The following is a 20,780-nucleotide window of genomic DNA, read 5'->3' as shown; positions in this document are numbered from 1 at the left end:
ACGGGTGGATGACCTAAGGTCAGGAGTTCGAGATCGGCCTGACCAATATGGTGAAACCCCGTCTCTACTAAAAAATACAAAAAAAATTAGCCAGGCGTGGTGACATACGCCTATAGTCCCAGTTACTCAGGTGGCCAAGACAGGAGAATCACTTGAACCTGGGAAGTGGAGGTTGCAGTAAGCTGAGATCGCACCACTGCACTCCAGCCTGGGCAACAAAGCAAGACCCCGTCTCCAAAAAAAAAAAAGTAATTATAAGCTTCTGAGACCTGAGAGGAACAATGTGGCTTTATATATATGGAAAATTATATAATAATAAATGATTTACAGTAATGTCTGGGTCTCTGTCCAGAATAGCTTGCATCAGTTTTTATTATACTGTGTATTAAACGCGAATTTTAGTGTTTGAAATCTGTCCATACCATGCTAATTACCTCTCTCAAGTACTTCAATAAATATATTGCAATAATAGACATTTTTTATCTCACCTTAAGGAGAAGTTGCACACAAAATATATAATTTTATTCTCTGATGTTTAAGCTATCCAATCATGTTAAAATTTTAATTTTATAGTATTACAAAGACTTTTTCATAATAATACTCTTCAAATGCTTCCAGCAATATGAATTTGAAGTGGATCATCTTGCTAATATTATGCAGAACTTTCTTCCCTTGTTTTGGTTTTGGTTTTGTATAGGTTTTGGTTCTTACAAATAAATAGTGGTACTGAAAAATCAGGCTTCAAAAATCCCAAGATCAGGCACAGCATGGTGGCTCACACTTGTAATCCCAAGAATTTGGGAGGCTGAAGTGGGAGGATTTCTTGAGCCCAGGAGTTTGAGATCACCCTGGGGAACATAAGAAGACCCCCATCTCTGCAAAAAAATTAAAAACCCAAAAAAGTAGCCGGGCATGGTGACACCTGCCTGTAGTCCCAGCTACTTGGGAGGATCACTTTTGTCCTGGAGTTTGATGCTACAGTGAGCTATGATTGCTTCACTGCACTCCAGCCTGGGCAACAGAGTGAGACCCTAACTCTAAAAAATATATAAATATATCAAAAATAAAAAAACCCAAGACCAGTCAAAGCATTATTGCCTTACTATTCTCTATTCAAAACATTACACAACTTTCAGATATTGCTAAAGTGGTTTGGCTCACAGTGTCGGTTATGATTTGGGGCCTATTTAGTGAATTGATTATTTCACAAATTTGAGCAGATCTGAACCTCCAACATCCTGGGAGGCAGACACAGAATGTTTTCTCACAACCTGAAGTTTATTCCAAAAAGGTAGTCAGGCAAGACCCTCTTATAACCTCTCCTACAGTGAAATCCAACCAACCACGATGCCTTTCCTCATTAAAATGGGCTCAGGGTCAGGTCATTTTCTGATTTTCACTGAAATTTCTCACAAAAACTTTAAACTTTGTGTGTTCAAAGTGTGGCAATTTTGTGAAGTTTTGAGAAATACGAACAAAGTTATTGTTGTGTTTGTCATTTAAGAAGAGCAGTTAGGGGTCACAAATTATATATCCACACTTTTCCCAAGAGAAAGGGGGAAACTTTAAGTCTGTGATATACGTTAAAATGTCTCATAAGATAGTGGTGATAGGTCAGCTATACCAGAAGCTTTAGAGAAAATGTAATTACTAAGAAGATGCTTAATTTACCAGACCAATAATTTAAATGAAACCACATGTAATGGCCTGATTTATGGTAAGAGTATTCAAATGAAATGCACAAATTATAAATAAAAATGTTTTAGTTAAATGCATTTTGACATAGCAGTTGTTCCTTGTCAGGTCAATGAAATTTACTTGAGCAATATTTCTCCTAGCAATAGTCAGCATGTGCCAAGAGTGAGCATTTTCTTCCTTCTGCTTTTTGAATTCCAGCTGCTAATTAAGAACATAAGCATTTGCAAACTGGGTCAAACTAGAAATCTCTCTCTGTCTCCACCCTAACCCTGCCTAACTTTTGAGATAGCTGGACCAAATATGATTCTGGTTTACTTTTAAAACAAAATGTGAATCTATAATTTATTAGTAAATCTTTAAACTCATTTTCAACTTAAGTGTATTCACAGCCCACATTCTCCCTTTGAATAAGTGCTTCTTTTATATATTTACCCGTTGTGTAAAGCTTTATATAACCTCTTTTCTTGTGTGTAGTCTTTTAAGCTATTTTTAAACCACCAAAGATTTTACGATTTTTAAAAAGTGATAATGTAATAAATTTGAATGTATTCTTCAAAACTGGTATGTTTGTGCTAGGAAATTTGAATAGAAACTGAGAAACAACCAAAAATGAATGCATTAGTAGCCTCTACTCACAATCCTCCTTTCTAGCCTTAGCTACTTTGTTTGCCTCATTACCAGTTCCCTTTTACTTTCTCTTCCTTACTTTCTCTCCCTCTCTCTCTCTCTCTGTCATACATATGCATTTGTGTTTGTTTCTATGAATACATACGTGTATGTACATATACTATATGAATGATTATAAATCCAAAAGATATTTCAAACAAAAATACAGTAAATTTAAAAACATTTTTGTACCAAGCTCATATTAACATTGCCACTTAATGTCAGATTTAAGGTTTTTTTATCTAATCTCATGGATATATATTTGTATTTTGTTGTATTTTCATTTCTTTTAGTTTGAGCTTTTCTTCCTGCATACTTAGTAACCATTGCTGTTTCTTCTGTAAGTTGCCTGTTTAAACCTTTAATATAGAATTATCTTTTCATTTTTATAATATTATTATATTACATTAAATTAAATTGTATTGTATTATATTTGTTACATATGTTGTTTTCCATATGTTATTCACATTTCAACTTTACAATATCTTTCATAGTAAAGTTTTAAATATACATAATAAAATTTGTTTTTCTTAAAAAATTATGCTTTATACATGCCAATATTACAAAATATTATCATTTACTTTAATCCAGAACTTGTACAGCACAAATTATGTTTATATTTTAAATACAGTTAGACTTTCTTTTTGCATCACTCCTTTTTCTAAGTGGATAGAATTTTTTCTCATCATCATTTATTAAAATTTTGCCACATTAATTTAAAGCGTCATTTTTTTAATGATATTGATTCTTCCTATCCATTAGCATGGGATATTTTTCCATTTGTTTGTGTCTTCTCTAATTTTTTAAAGGAGTGTTTTGTAATTGTCATTGTAGAGATCTTTCTTTCATCTCCCTGGTTATTCCTAGGTATTTTATTATTTTATTATTTTGTGCCTATTGTAAATTGAATTGCCTTTCTGATTGGGCTCTCAGTGTGGCTGTTGTTGGTGTATAGGAATGATAGTGATTTTTGTACATTGATTTTGTATCCTGAAACTTTGCTGAAGTTGTTTATCAGCTGGAGGAACTTTTGAGCCAAGACTATCGGGTTTTCTAGACGTAAAATAATGTCATTTACAAACAGAGGTAGTTTGACATCCCCTCTTCCTATTTGGATATCATTTATTTCTTTCTCTTGCCTGATAGCTCTGGCTAGTACTTTCAATACTATGTTGAATAAAAGTGGTGAGAGAGGACATTCTCATCTTGTGCCAGTTTTCAAGGGGAATGCTTCCAGCTTTTGACCATTCAGTATAATGTTGGCTGCAGGTTTTTCAGAGATGGGTCCTATTACTTTGAGGTATTTTCCTTCAATACCTAGTTTATTGAGAGTTTTTAACATGAAGGGGTGTTGAATTTTATCGAAAGCTTTCTCTGAGTCTATTGAGATAATCATGAGGTTTTTATCTTTTGTTCTGTTTACATGATGAATCGCATTTATCGATTTGCATATGTTGAACCAATCTTGCATCCTGGGAATGAAGCCTTCTTGATCATGGTGGATTAGCTTTTGATGTGCTGCTGGTTTCAGTTTGAAATTATTTTGTAGAGAATTTTTGCACCGATGTTCTTCAAGGATATTGGCCTGAAGTTTTCTTTTTTTGTTGCGTCTTTGCCAGGTTTTAGTATCAAGATGATTCTGGCCTCATATAATAAGTTGAGGAGGAGTCCCTCCTCCTCAATTTTTCGGAATAGCTTCTGTAAAAATGGTACCAGCTCTTCTTTGTACAAATCTGGTAAAATTCAGAACTACCATCCTGTGACTCTTTCAGCTCCCGGGCATTTTTTTTGTTTGGTAGGCTATTTATTACTGATTCAATTTTGGAGGTTGTTATTGATCTGTTTAGGGAATCAATTTCTTCTTGGCTTATTCTTGGGAAACTGTATGTGTCCAGGAATTTAAACACCCCTTCTAGGTTTTCTAGTTTGTGTGCATAGAGGTGTTCGTGGTAGTTTCTCATGGTTGTTTTCATTTCTGTGGAGTCAGTAGTAACATTCTCTTCATCATTTCTAATTATATTTATCTGGACGTTCTCTCTTTTCTGCTTTATTAATCTAGCTAGTGGCCTATGTTTTATTAATGTTTTCAAAAAAGCAACTCCTGGCTTTTGAATGGCTTTTTTGTGGCTTGATTTCCTTCTGTGCCACTCTGATTTTTGTTATTTCTTGTCTTCTGCTAGCTTTGGGGTTGATTTGCTTTTGCTTCTCTAATTCTTTCAGTTGTGAAGTTAAGCTGTTAATTTGAGATCTTTTCAACTTTTTGATGTGAACATTTAGCGCTGTCAATGTCCTTCTTAACACTGCCTTAGCTGTGTCCCAGAGATTCTGGTATGTTGTATCTTTGTTCTCATTATTTCCAAATAACTTGATTTCTGCCTTAATTTTATTATTTACCCCAAAGTTGTTCAGGAGCATGTTGTTTAATTGTCATGTATTTGCATGCTTTTGAGCAATTTTCATAGTGCGGACTTCTGTTTTGATTGCACTGTGGTTCAAGAGTGTGTTTGGTATGATTTCATTAGTTTTAAATTTGTTGACGATTGTTTTATGTCCACTTACATGGTCAATTTTAGCGTATGTGCCATGTAGTGAAGAGAAGAAAGTATATTCTGTTGGTTTTGGGTGGAAAGTGCTGTAAAGGTCTATCAGATCCTTTTGGTCCAATGTCGAGTTTACATCCTGAATATGTTTTTTACTTTTCTGACTTGGTGATCTGACTAATACTGTCAGTGGAGTGTTTAAGTCTCGCACTATTATTGTGTGGGAGTCTATTTCTCTTTGTAGGTCTCTAAGAGCTTGCTTTATGAATCTCAATGCCCCTGTGGTAGGTGCATATATATTTAGGACAGTTAGGTCTTCTTGTTGAATTGAACCCGTTACCATTATGTAATGCCCTTCTTCGTCATGTTTTATCTTTTTTGGTTTTAAATCTGTTTGGTCTAAAACCAGGATTGCAACCCTTGCTTTTTCTGTTTTCCGTTTGCTTGGTAGATTTTCCTCCATATCTGTACTTTGAGCAGTGGGTGTCATTACCTGTGAGATTGGTCTCTTGAAGACAGTATACTGTTAGGTCTTTTTTTTAAAAATCCAGCTTGCCACTCTGTGCCTTTTAAGTGGGGCATTTAGCCGATTTACATTTAAGGTTAGCCCAAAGCGATTTACAGATTCAATGCTATTTCTATAAAATTAACAATGACGTTCTTCACAGAACTTGAAAAAAACTATTTTAAAATTCATATGGAACCAAGGAAGAGCCTGAATAGCCAAGGCAATCCTAAGCAAAATATAGAGGCATCATGCTACCTAACTTTAAACTATACTACAAGGCTAGAGTAACCAAAAGAGCAGGGTACTGGTACAAAAACAGACATATAGACCAACTGAACAGAATAGAGAGCCCAGAAAGAAGACGAAACATCTACGACCATCTGATCTTTGAAAAAGCTGACAAAAAAAATCAATGGGGAAGAGATTCCCTATTCAATAAATGGTGCTGGGATAACTGGCTAGTCATATGCAAAAGATTGAAGCTGGACCCCTTCCTTACACCATATACAAAAATCAACTCAAGATGGATTAAATATTTAAAGGTAAATCCCAATACTGTAAAAACTCTAGAAGGTAACTTAAGAAATACCATCCTGGACATAAAAATGGACAAAGATTTCATGATAAAGACACCAAAAGCAATTGCAACAAAAACAAAAATCAACAAGTGGGATCTAATTATATTTAAGAGTTTCTGCACAGTAAAAGAGACTATCAACAGTGTAAACAGACAACCCACAGAATGGGAGAAAATATTTGAAAACTATGCATCTGACAACGGCTAAAACCCAACATCTATAAAGAATTTGAACAAATTTACAATAAGAGAACACACAACCCCATTAAGAAGTGGGCAAAGGACATAAACAGACACTTTTCAAAAGAAGACAAGTGGCCAGCACATTTTTTCTTATGAAAAAAAGTTCAACATCAGTGACCATTAGAGAAATCCAAGTCAAAACCACATCTTACACTAGTCAAAATGGCTATTACTAAAAAGTCAAAATGGCTATTACTAAAAAGTCAAAAAATGACAGATGCTGCTGAGGTTGCAGAGATAAAGGAACACTTATTCACTGTTAGTGAGAGTGTAAATAAGTTCAACCATTGTGGAAAGCAGTATGGCCATTCCTGAAGGAGCTAAAAGCAGAACTACCATTCAACCCGGCAATTCTATTACTGGATATATACCCAGAAGAATATAAATCACTGTACCATAAAGACACATGCACACAAATGTTCACAGCAGCACTATTCACAATAGCAAAGACTTTAAATCAACCTAAATAGCCATCCATGGCAGGCTGGATAAAGGGATAAAGAAAATGTGGTACATATAGAAAAGGGAATACTATGCAGCCATAAAAAAGAACAAGGTCATGTATTTTGTGGGAACATTGATGGAGCTGGAGGCTATTATCCTTAGCAAACTAATTGCAGGAAGCAAAAAACAAACACCTCATGTTCTCACTTATAAGTGGGAACCAAATGATAAGAACCAATGAACACAAAGAAGGGAACAACAGACACTGGCATCTACTTGAGGTGGGAGAGGAAGAGAAGGGAGAGGCCCAGAAAAGACAACTATTGGATACTGGACTTAATACCTAGGTGATGAAATAATATGTACAGCAAAGCCCTGTGACATGTGTTTACATATGTAACAAACTTACAAATGTACCCTCAAACCTAAAATTTAAAACTGAATAAATAAATACAATAATAACAAACAAAAACTACACAACAAAAAGTGTCATTTTTACCTTAAATTTCCACACATAGGTCTGATTTTGGACTCTGTTTTGAACCATTTATCGAAATTGTCCATTCCTGAGGTTATTTAAATACATTATTGTGAAAATGTTATTCTCTCAGAATTGAGCCATAATTTCAATGCAATGTAAATGAAAATCCTAACATGATTTTCAATTGGATATTAATCTGAAATATAAAAGTCTATGCATGGTAAAGGTAGTTTTGAAAATAATAAAGAAGTAGGCCCTTCTAACAGAAAACAAATATACAAATACAGTTATAGTGTTTAAATAACTTCTAAGTCCATGTGTACACATTATTTTTTTCCCACTTACAAGTGAGAACATGCGGTATTTGTCTTCTGCATATGACTTGTTTTATTTAAGATAATGGCCACCAGTTACATCTATGTTCATGCAAAAGACATAGTTTCATTCTTTTTATGGCTGAATAGTATTCCATTGTGTATACATTCCACATTTTCTTTATCTAGTCATCCATTGATGGACATCAATGGTTTGAAATCTGTTTTGTCTGAAACTAGGATTGCAACTCCTGAATTTTTCTGTTTTTCATTTGCTTGGCAAATTTTTCTCCATCCCTTTATTTTGAGCCTATGAATATTATTACTTGTGAGATAGGTCTCTTGAAGACAGCATACCATTAGGTCTTGCTTTTTTTTTTTTTTTTTTTTTTAATGCGACTTACCACCCTGTGCCTTTTAAGTGGGGCATTTAGCCTGTTTACATTCAAGGTTAGCCTAGAGCATTTTGTAGATTCATAAATAATCCATATCTTTGCTACTGTGGATAGTGCTGCAGAACATACAGACAGAGTGTAGAATGACAGACAGAGGAAACTCAGAAGGCTGACAGGGTGGGAAGAGGGGGAGGCTGAGAAGTTACTTAATGGATACAATGTACATTATTTGGGTAATGGATACTCTAAAAGCCCTGACTTCAATGCTATGCAATCTATGCACGTAACAAAATTATACTTGTACTCCATAAATTTATGCAAAATATAAAGAAGTCAGGCTTCAGAGGCTTTTTCCGCATCTCTCAAGTTTATATCTACATCTTACTTTGCTGCTACACAGATATTCATATTGCTATGGTCCATTTGATGTTCCACTATTCTTACTGCAATACTTGCAAATAGTACAATTATTAAATGTGTATACATACTTAGATTTCTTTCTAAATTTTATCTTTGATTCCTTTGATGAGTCTTCCTATTTCAATAACAGAACCAAGTGCTTCTTATTGTTTTATTTTATAGTGCATTTTAATTAGACAGATTTGTAAAGTTACATTTAACTGTTTTATAAAACCAAAGAGTTGGGAAAGCCTTAGAGTTCATCTACTTTAAATAAACCAGTTAGTTTTAACTAAAACATTGAATGTCTCTTATACCTGTAAAATGATTTCCCAGCCTCTGCTTGTGGGAAACTTATCACCTTAAAATCCTATGATCAGAGAATTCCATTAGATACTCTCATTTCTATTTAGCTGAAATGTACCTCTTTGGATTTTCTGTTTTGATTATTACTTTCCTGTCATCACTTTTCTCTTCCTAAGCATTCTCTAAGATTCTTTATAGCTCTTCCTCTTCATTTACATATTCCCTCTCTGATGTTTTCAAATAATCAATAATTTTAATTAGTATATGTAGATAGTGATTCTTAACTTAAATCTCCAATCCTAAACTCATTTCCAATATCTAGTTCCATGATTTCAACTACCTTCAACATATAAGTCAATGTTGAGACTTCTTAGGTTCAACACCTGCATCTTCTGCTACCATCCCAAATTCAAGGCAACCGAAAATAACGTCACACACACACACACACACACACACACACTTCCTCCTTCCCCTTTATGCCTTCTCTATTTCTAATTCAAATATTCAAGCACCTGCTATATGCTGCCACATACTATTTTAGGTAATAGAAAATATGCCACTGACTAAAACAGAATAAGTCTCTGCTTCTATAAAGAATAGATTCTAGGGGACAAAGTAGAAAAACAAAATAAAAAACCTGATGAATATATATAATGTCAAAACCTGATGAATATATACATAATGTCAGGTAAGGATAAGTACTATGGAAAAAATAAACAGAAAATAGGTAAGGTAGAGCAACTGGAGGAAAGGTGTTTTATTTGATGGTAAAAGAAAGCTACTCTAATGTCATGAGGTATGAAATACAAGCAAATATTGTTGCATAGCTACTTGTCAGAGACTTAGACTGAAAACTTTGAAATTTTCCTTTTTTTTCTGTAAGCACAAAGTTAATTATGTGCCAATTTTGGTTAAATTATCTACTGAAGTGTTACCTCTGACTTATAATCCTTGTGGACCACTGCAGAAGAATGAGAGGGTTTTCATTTTGTTTTGTTTTGTTTTGCCTTCTTCTGAAGGCAAAAAACTTTTAGTCTCTTAAAGATTAATTGCAATGTGGAATTGGAAACCATATCAATGAACTCTTCCTACTCTTTTAAATTAAAACTAACTTGTCTATCTTGCACTTTGAATGGGTCTTTCATGTATGCTTTTTAAACATGTTTTGGTCATTTTGAAAATATCAGATTGATGAGTTATTTAGATCTTCCAAACAGCTGACACACTTCATCATACATATCAAAATATCACATTTGTGGATGTCACCATCAAGCCCATCAAAAAATCTCTTAAGTATTGGGAAGCTATCAAGCTCATGCTGTAACAACAATTTCTCCAAAATTCCAATTTTGACTTCAAAGTTCAAAATTTATCATTGACAGCAAATACTGTCTGTTGTTTCCTTAACATGACAAGTTCAGATAAGTTCACTTCCTTCATCTTTGAGAAAATGGTCTGCCAAATACCTAGGCACAGTAACCACAGTTTCCACCCATTTTTTTCACGTAAAAAATAGTATTTCACAAAAACCCCAAGCTAGTTCAGCTTGCAACTCAAAGACACCAGTGATTTTCCTTGAAAGAATCATATTACAGCCTGCAGCTGAGTATTTTGTGCAGACTTCCCATTTTGACACACAGAATATTAAAAGGTACTTACATAGGGTCCAAATTTAGTAAAATTAATAATTGTTAGTGCTTCATCAAAGATCAAGAACATTCCGAAATAAAGGTGGCATTGTTTTTACTGTAAGATATTTACTGTTTCATGAAGGATCAAAGACATTCATAAATAAAAATGGGATTGTTTTTGCTGCAAGATATGGCAGTAAAAATACAGTAACTCCTAGCACAGTTTGGTGCCAGCCCCTTTATTTGTGTTAAAGCACTAGAAGTTTTACCCACCATTGTTTTTTCAACATCAGCGCAAATGTTGACACAATGAAAAAGGCAAATGTCTTATTATGTTTATGAAAGCAGTTTTGACCTTGTGAATTCCATGAAAGGATCCTGCTAGAGTAATGCTACTCAAGCACAAATTTTGTGGTTCACCCCTTGCTCAAAAGATTCCAATGATCAAAATTTTAAACTGGAAATTTGAACTTTACATCATCTTACTTGTCACTTTATATGCTTCTTCATGCAAACTGGCTCTAGACAAATGAAGCTGTTCCCATTGCTATTATAAACCTTGGGAGTTCGCAGTTTCTTTCAAATGATTTTGCTGCTTCTTGAGCCTGAAGTGCCTCACCTTCTTTTGCATACTTTATATGCATCCCCTGCCTTGTTTTCAAGATCCAGCTCAAATGAGGCCTAGGTAGATATCACAGAACCCCACGCTAAATGCACACAGCAGTTTCTGCCCGTCTCGTGCCACTTACTCTTTACTCGGCAATAATATCTCACACTGCCTGAAGCGTAGCAGGACATCTTCCATACAGTTGGTACTCAATAAATAACTATTTGATAAAACAAGCGTTTGGTTGCACTGAGCCATTGGTTTACATGTTTTATTGTAGCTACCATATGAGATTGTTGACTGAAGTTAGGGTTAATGTCTGTTCCCTGAATAAATTAGTTTTCATTGGCAAGCTTATTGTGGTATCAGGTAATTCAGCTCACAAGCTTGATCTCATTAACCAGTCTGTTCTCTTTAACATTCTCAGACTTGTATAAAGATCTACCAACCAAAAGCATAAGGATCTTAAAACATTTTGAATAGTGTAAAAAAGTATTGATTTTTTAAAATTATGTTTGAGAGTTTATTAAGACAATATTACCACTTAGTTGTTATCATTAACAACCAGTAAGTTACTCAAATAAAGGAATTGCCCCCAACCATGGCCTCTTACTATTTTCCTTCTGGTTTCAAACTTAAGTATTTTTTGAACCATAGTGAAGTAGGATAGTATGACTATGAAATACACATACTTAAACTAAAGTGGATGACTGTTTGAAACAAAAGCAAGATACATATACTGTCTATAAATTGTATTAGCCACTAAATAAAGCTTGTCTTTGAAGGAATTTCATAGAGCTAGTTTCATTTCACAGAATATCTTGAGAAAAATTTAGAATATAAAAACGAATTGAAGTTTCAGGTCATTTTTCCATTCATCTGTCTAAATGGGGACACAATCTCATATATTTTGTCTTCAGTGATTATAGATGTGGAAGAATGAGAAACATGTCTTATCTGGCAGAAGGTAGAATTGGTGCCTATTTTACTATCCTTAAATCATTGAGAAATGTGCATCTACTTTCTCGGTAAAATGGTATTTATAATGGACATATTAAAGGATTTATGAATGAAAGTGAAAGCTTTCTATTATTACCAATCAAATCATTATTAATCGCAGGGGTCAATGAAATGTATTCTAGTATAAGCAGGTATTAAGTCCCTGCTGTGTTAAATCCATCAGCCTAGGGGACAGTCCTTCAGGTTCCCACATCTGTTCTGGAGTCAAAATTCAGATGTAGATGCACGCTTCCTTCAATCTCAATGACTTTCACAAACTCTACCAAATAGTGCTTGCTCCATAATGAGCCATCACACTGATGATACTTCTGCTGAAAACTTCAGAAGCAGAATCCCATACAGTCTAAAGAGATCTGGTTACTGATGCTCTTGCTACTACCATCTCCACTGCCTGTAGAGTGGACGGTGTGAGGTATACCTAGGGGTCAAGTGTGATAGGGCATCTGGCTCCAGTCACTACCACCACAGCTGGAGCAGATTTCACTGTGTCTGGGAGAGTTTTTCCCAGGTATTGGGGAGGGTGGAAGGTGATCAGTTCCTTTCCCTACTCAATGTTCTATTCAGCTTAACCTGCTCCATGCCAGTGGTTTCCAGTCACTCACATAGCCTCTTCTCTACAATACAAGCTTGTTTCCAGGAGAATTTGTTTGGGACCATTTCCCTTCTGTGCTGCTTCACAGACCTGGAGCTTCTGTTTTTGTTTTTTTTTTTGCTTTGTTTTGTTTTGTTTTTTGAGACAGGGTCTTACTCTGTTGCCCAGGCTGGAGTGCAATGGTCGATCTCAGCTCACTACAACCTCTGCCTCCCAGGTTCAAATGATTCTCCTGCCTCAGCCTCCCAAGTAGCTGGGATTAGAGGTGCCCACCACCACGCCCAGCTAATTTTTGTGTTTTTTAGTAGAAACGGGCTTTCGCCATGTTGGCCAGGCTGGTCTCAAACTCCTGACTTCAGCTGATTGGCCCACCTCGGCCTTCCAAAGTGCTGGTATTACAGATGTGAGACACTGCGCCCAAGCGCTTTTAACATACCGACTATTTGACTTGGTTCAGAGGCCACACCGTGCCTCCTCTCTCTACCTCCATGGTAATTGTGCATCAAGAAACTCATTGATCAAAGTAACAACAATTCTGCCTCACAGGTCCCATTCACTTTTGACTCATTTTCTGCAGTAGTCTTTAAACATACATTTCAATAGCTTCTCACTCAGAGGGAAGAAGAAGATAAAAATCTGCAGTTCTTAGATACCTCCCATATAGAAATATGAAATTTTAGTTTATTAAAGGCTGCTGACCTATTACAAAATCCATTAACCAATTCTATCCTGAATTCCCTGATATTATGTGCAAAGGTTTCCACTTCCACAAACTGTCCCATGTTTAATGATTAAATCAAGGAGGCATTATGTGGTAGTATTTTTCCCCCACAAATGTTATAGTTTAAGTCATTTTCTTTTTCTTTTTTTTTAACCCCAAGTTGTTATTTATTTTCATGAGGGGGAAAAAGAGAATCCTTTATGGTAGTGAAAATATACTTTTTTTTTTAATACAATAGCTGCCAGCAATATACTGGTGTAGATGTTCCAAAGAGAAAAGAAAATACGTGAGTTCTATAATAAGCTTTCATTTGCCTGTTCAAGAAATTCTAAAGAAAATACTCCAATTCTATTCAACATTATGGCTTAAGGAGTTGAAATTTTTCCATGATAAAAATATAATGTGTCTGGCCCAAACCTTGACTATTTATAAAGGATGGAATTTTTAAAAGCCCATATATATCAATAATGAATGCTACCCTCTCTTTGAATTAAGTGCTTAATTCAAATTAATCTAAGAAATTGATGAATCATTAAATGATGAAATGTGTTTCAAAATCTTCACGAAAAAATAAATTTCTTTTTCCTCTCCATTTTTGCTTTGTAGATATTTTCTAAATGGGTTTAAGTGCACAGAAATAAATGCTATCTACATGCAACTCTGGAAAGATTCAAAACACAGCAGAAGTAAAATTAACATGCCTAAATCCTTGAGCAATCTGTATATAATTAAGAGATTTCTGACATTTATTCTTACACTAAGTTTAAGTCATTTTTCTGTCTGGGCGCGGTGGCTGACGCCTGTAATCCCAGCACTTTGGGAGGCCAAGGCAGGCAGATTACGAGGTCAGGAGTTTGAGACCAGCCTGGCCAATATGGTAAAACCCCGTCTCTACTAAAAATACAAAAATTAGCAGGGCATGGTGGCATGTGCCTGTAGTCCCAGCTACTCGGGAGGCTGAGGCACAAGAATCACTTGAACCCAGGAGGCTGAGGTTGCGGTGAGCTGAGATCACACCACTGCACTCCAGCCTGGGTGACAGAGTGAGACTCCGTCTCAAAAAAAAAAAAAAGTCATTTTCTAACGAGTGACAATTTCAGTTTTTGTTGAGAAAGTCCTGAATAATTTGAAAGAAAGTAAGGAGAAACCAGATGGAATGAAATCAAAATGAAAATTACAAAATTAATCTAGTAGCTACCCATCCCAAGGAAAGAATGTATATGCATGTCCCTTCAAGTTTTGACATGCCATGGTATACTTTTAACGAGTCCACTTTGTTTTCTCATATTATTTGGTGGGAGTTCCACATGAATAGACTTCAATAGACATTTATGAAATGGAATTGGGCAATGAATAGCTCCATCCACAGAGTTACTATAAGATGACACTGTTTGGTCTTCTCATCCTATGTGACTATAAAGTAATTTGTATTTCTTTTCTTTGAATGCCCTTTTTAGACTATTCATATTTTTATTATGTTTTGCCTAGTCGGGTACACAATGAATGATCTCATTTTTGAATGGCAAGATGAGGCACCCGTACAAGTGGCAGAAGGACTCACTTTGCCCCAGTTTCTGTTGAAAGAAGAAAAAGATTTACGGTACTGCACTAAACATTACAATACAGGTAGGGGTTGAGTAGTGTTCTTTACACTTACTACTTGTGGTTTTATGATATCCAGATGTTTCTTCATTATAATGCTAAGTTATTTAACTGTTCATAGATGAATGTTTTTCTTATATAGCAGAAAATGGATGCATTTGAAACCTATGAATACTTTGATTCATTGCATATTGTTAAATAATTGGTCTGTATGAGACCAAAGTAATGCTTGGTGTTCAATTATCTTTAAATAATTTTTAATGAAAAGCTCATAATTACATAGTAATAATGTTTCCAAAACTATTCCTTTAATTTCTGTGAACAGTAAAATGTGTTTTTAACCTTTCTTGGGCAGTAAACACTGTATCTGTTAAGAACATTTTTTTAAAAATTGCTTTTTTTAAAAAAGAAAAAAGCTTTGTTGCCTAATTTTTCCCTTTGTCATATTTTCATGCATTTCAGTGTATTTTTGCCTAAGCACCTACTATTCACACTAAGACACTTGAGATAAATATCAGATATAGTTATCAACACTAAGAATTGAGAGACTCAATGTGATATTTGTACATCGGCAAATTCTGTTCAGTTGCTTTAACTAACATGGGCTATTTCCATAAGACGTATTCTAACTGTACAGTTAGAATGTATACAGTTAGAATGTATACATACAGTTAGAAAGTAATGGAATTCTCTGAATGCCATTAAATGGCCCATGATTGAGGCATCACTCCATTGTGGTGAGTACATGACCTCCCACTAGCATCAGCTTCTGTTCTTATCATTTCATTACAGTAACTATGATTCATCGTGGACTCAGCATTTTCCAGAACTGTGCTGTGACTTTTCACTATACAAAGTCCCTAGTCTCTCTTATCTCCTTAGCAAATTCACAATATCTGATCAAAAAGTCACTACCATTTTCCTTTTAACTCAGAGATGAAGCTGATAGGGAGCTTATTAGGGAGTACAAGTTTAACATCTCAACACAAAGATAAAGGGCAGGCAAGTCAATAGCACTGTCCTTGCTCAGTTCCCTTAGACAGATGCTAAAAATCCCCTAGATTTGGCTTAGGGAGGTATATTAGTTTTCTAGGGCTGCCATAATAACCTATCACAAACGGTGACTTAAAACAACAGAAATGTGTTCTCTCACAGTTCTGGAGGGTAGGAGTCCAAAATTCAAGGTGTCAGCAGGGCCATGCTTTCCCTCAAAGCTTTAGGGAAGAGTTTTTCCCTGTCTCTTCCTGACTACCTATTTCTGGAAAACCTTGTTTCTCAGCTTGCAGGTGCATCATTTCAGTCTCCGCCTCCAGAGTCACATGGGATTCCCCTGTGTGTCTGTGTTTCCGTGTCCAAATTTCCCTCTTTCTATGAGGACATCAGTAATGTTGGATTTGGGACCCCCTCTTATCCAGGACAATTTCATTTTAACTTGATGGTATCTGCAAATACTTTATTTTCAAGTCAGTTCACATTCACACGTTCTGGGTGGACATGAATCTTAGGGAGATATCATTTAACCCAGAACAAGAGGTGAAGTTATAAACATCAATTAGGGATGAATTTTTATGATAGAGGGTCTCAAGACACTTCCTTAGTGTAAAGTAAGTTTGCATACTTCCTTGAGTTATCAAATGAGCTATTACAGCTTAAAGGAAAAGAACTTACATTTATGAATGCCTACTATAAGCAAGGAATGGGACATCTTGGGTGGTATCGTAGAGATCTTACAACTTTACATTCTAGAAGCACTGTACTGTCCAGAAGCAAAATAACGTGCCCAAATTATGTAGAGAATAAAAGCATCTCATAGAGTCGTCATTCAAGTATGTGGTTAATTTGCTTCAGATCCCAGACTCCATTTCATATTTGCTTTTACATTGCACAAGAATCTTTTGTTTTCCAATGATAGGCCTAGATACCACATATACCTTTTATGTTACTTGTGAAAATACAACAAACAACAGTAGTAGATTACCTAAGAACCATATTTATAAAATACCCTTTCCCCCCAGAAAATGAAATATACTTAAGTTAAAAATGTTTTCATACACAAATTAATTGCACAAAATTAGAGGATTTATTCAGTTTTATTTTCACTATCCTGAAGTATTTATTAGTTATGTGCTACAGCATCCTATGATCTGTCTCCTTCTAATAATTTCTCCAAAATCTTTTACCTCTCTTCCCCTTGCTCCGTAATACCCTGCCACAATGACTTGCTTGCTTATATACACCAAAATCGTCTCTGTCTGTCTCAGGGCCTTTGCTCTTGCTCTTCCTTCTGCATGTAAAGTTCTTCCTGAAATTGTTCCAAGCCTAATACTCCCACTTTCTTCAGGGTTATTCAAATGCCAACTCTTGAAACATCCATATGTAACAATATGTGTTAAACGCCCAAATTCTGCTTTCACCATCTGAAATTATATCATTCAATTGTATGTTTACTTATTTTTTGCATGTTTCTTTCATTGCCCTAAGTTTGTATTATATTTATTCTGTTGATCACTGTATTTCTGGGGTCTGCTGTCATGCATAAGTGATGGATTTTTTTGTCCAACTTGTTCTTTTATCTCATCAGATCCACATATACTGAGTATATTTATTTATGTACAAGCAATGGTGTATATTTGTGTTCATGTGTGTATCCCTTTATTTTCTTTCCCAGCAATATTATAAAAACATTTTTTAATTTTTATAGATACATAATAGCTGTACATGTTTTTGGAGGTACATGTGATTTTGATACAAACATAAAATCTGTAATGATCAAATCTGGGTAATTGGGATATCTATCACCTCATATATTTATCAAATCTTTGTGCTAGGAACATTCCAGATCTTTTCTTCTTTCTATTTTGAAATGTACGATAAAGTATTGTTAACTGTAATGGTCCCCATTATGCTACTGAACACTAGAACTTATTCATTTTAAGTGTATTTTTAAACCCACTCACCAACCTCTTCACCTGCCTTCTTCTCAGCCTCTCGAAACTACTATTTGCTTCACTACAACCATGAAGTCAATTATTTTAGCTCCCACATGTGAATAATAATATGTGATATTGTCTTTCTATGCCTGGCTTATTTCATCTAGTTCTATCCATGTTGCTACAAATGATGGAATTTCATTCTTTTTTGTTTGAATAATATTCCATTGTGTATATACACTACATTTTCTTTATCCATTCTTCCACTGAGGGAGACTTGGGTTGGTTCCTTATCTTAGCTATTGTGAATAGGGCTTCAACAAACATGTATCTCTTCAATACACTGATTTTCTTTCTTTTGGATATATACCCAGTAGTCCATATGGTACCTTTATTTTTACTTTTTAAAGGAACTCCTATACTCTTTTCTCCGGTAGCTGGACTAATCTATATTCCCACCAATGGTGTACAAGTGTTCCCCTTTCTCTGCTTCCTCATCAGCATTTGTTATTTTCTGCCTTTTTGATAATAGTTATTTTATTGGGGTGAGATAATATCTTATTTTGTTTTGTTTTGTTTTGTTTTGTTGAGTTGGAGTCTCGCTCTGTCACCCAGGCTGGAATGTAGTGGCAAGATCTCCGCTCACTGCAAGCGGGTTCACATCATTCTCCTGCCTCAGCCCCCTGAGTAGCTGGGACTACAGGCGCCCACCACCTCGACTGGCTAATTTTTTTGTATTTTTAGTAGAGACGGGGTTGCACCGGGTTAGCCAGGTTGGTCTCCATCTCCTGACCTCATGATTCTCCCGCCTCGGCCTCCCAAAGTGCTGGGATTGCACTTATTATGGTTTTGATTTGCATTTTTCTGATGATTAGTGATTTTGAACTTTGAAAAACACTCTTTTTAAATAAAAACACAATGGAGCTTATTTTTTTCCTTGAGAATCACCTGAAATTTAGAGAATTTATACAAAGTATCTGAATGGTTAGTATTTGTTACTAATTATGCTATGGGATTACTTAGTGAGTTATTTAACTGATATTATAAATATGTTTCAGTTATTCTTGTTTTATTCCATTTCATTATTTTTCATAGCAAAATTTAAATCTTTATATTTATAGCACTTTAAAATCTAAAGTATTTTCATGTATTTCAGGAATCTTTAGGCATTTTGTATATATTTGATAAATTGATAAAAGGAGCATGTATGGTTTGCACATATGTTTCTGATTACTCTTCACTTAAGAGTGGAATCCACGTTTTCTGGACTTTATGAACTTTTGTTGAGACTTAAGCTCTGGAAACACATGCATGGGTTCATCCAGATATAGTGCCCGTGCATTACCTGTGCAATCATGCAAGGCCCAAGTCACATGAATAGAAGCTTTGCACTGAGCCCTACCTAGCCATAGGACAGCAATTGCTCTTTAACATCTTTCTTTCATCATAAGTAACAGAATGTTACTTAAAGAGCAGAATGTTAACTTTCTGACCTCATCCTTCTTAAAATAACTCAAATAAAAGCAATTAAACCAAGAACTGGGTGATTTAGAAGAACAATTTTTATAAAGGAGAGATAACATAGAGTAGTATAAATCAATATCAATAGAGTAGGGAGTAGAACCAGGACACAAGCAAAAAATATCGACTTAATATTTATTAAACCATCATTTACTCCTCTATGTATTGCTTACAAAAATAGAGGTAAATAATAGAGACATAAAAGCATAAGTGTATAGTACAAATGGATCCCGTTGTTTTTAGTGTGTTTTTAAGTTATTTTCAAATTTATTAATGGGAAATAACACATATTTTCCTATTTGTTTGCTTTATTATTCAAGGAATAATTCGTGTTCAATTGTATTTATCCTCTAGCACTTACTTTAAAGAAAATGGAAAGGCTTCTGCAACAAATAGCACCTGGCTCTAAAGAAGCACTCAAAGCACCAGAAACAGTCTATGAGTAAAGAAGATCTTCATATAATAAGTATATATTTCTCCTGTCTGCTTCAGAAGCAATTGTCATAATCAAGTGAAATAATAAATCTTTGGATATCTTGACAAGTGTGGAGCACTTTTCAAGTCGGAAGTAATAAAGTTTCCTACTATTTCCTAAAAGAGTACGCTCTCTTTACTACATTGCTTCTTGATGCTAACAGTGAAAAATATTTTTTCAAGAATCAATATGAGACTCTTTTCATTGTCATGGAAAGTTTTGTGACAGAATCCTTATCAAAATGAAATTGTGAGGCCGGGAGCAGTGGCTCACACCTGTAATCCCAACACTTTGGGAGGCTGAGGTGGGCAGATTACCTGAGGTCAGGAATTCGACACCAGCCTGGCCAACATGGTGAAACCACATCTCTACAAAAAAAAAAAAAAAAATTAGCCGGGCTTGGTGGTGCATGCCTGTAATCCCAGCTACTGGGGAGGCTGAGGCAGGAGAAACTCTTGAATCCAGGAGGCGCAGTCTACAGTGAGCTGAGATCATGCCACTTCACTCCAGCCTGGGGGACAGAGTGAGACCCTGTCTCAAAAAAAAAAAAAAAGAAATTTTGATATTTGATGCCGTAACAAAGACCTATTTGTACTAATTGCTGTATTTACCTTACCACCAATTAGGAAAGTTTACGTGTATAGAAGTGCGATTCCATCTGGAGCGACAAATGGGATACTATCTGATCCAGATGTACATTCCCAGTCTCCTGATTGTTATTCTATCCTGGGTTTCGTTCTGGATCAACATGGATGCAGCACCGGCCAGGGTAGCTCTGGGGATAACCACTGTGCTAACGATGACTACACAGAGTTCAGGATCACGAGCTTCCTTGCCAAAAGTAAGTGCACTGAATGAGCATGCACATCTTTGCACACACACTTATAAATCTTGCAAAGATATCATTGTCAGCTTTGGTCAGATATTTTTCAATGGCATTTCAATGGCATTACTGGTTTTTAAAGTAATATATAACCAAAGCAGAAAACACATAAAACAGAAATAAATGAAAAAAATTCTGCAAACCAGTGATATCCGCTATTCACATTTTGTGTTATTATTCCCAATTATTTAAATATCAATAATACTCTTATACGCTATGGAATTATT

General features: G+C 35.2%; 1 protein-coding gene across 3 annotated transcripts in view; it reads left to right on the top strand.

The window, feature by feature from the left end:
- The window catches only part of GLRA3 (glycine receptor alpha 3), a 184,642-nt gene that overhangs the window by 123,967 nt on the left and 39,895 nt on the right, over positions 1-20,780 (top strand). For all 3 annotated transcript variants that reach the window (XM_055384458.2, XM_004040653.4, XM_063705649.1), the window contains exons 6-7: positions 14,631-14,768; positions 20,297-20,511. In XM_055384458.2, coding sequence (XP_055240433.1) covers positions 14,631-14,768; positions 20,297-20,511 — 353 coding nt within the window. The remainder of the gene's footprint in view (positions 1-14,630; positions 14,769-20,296; positions 20,512-20,780) is intronic.

The sequence above is a fragment of the Gorilla gorilla genome, chromosome 3 (assembly GCF_029281585.2).
Source record: "Gorilla gorilla gorilla isolate KB3781 chromosome 3, NHGRI_mGorGor1-v2.1_pri, whole genome shotgun sequence".
Taxonomy (NCBI): domain Eukaryota; kingdom Metazoa; phylum Chordata; class Mammalia; order Primates; family Hominidae; genus Gorilla; species Gorilla gorilla.
Note: the sequence above shows the minus strand (reverse complement) of the source record. Positions and strands in the feature narration are given on the sequence as shown.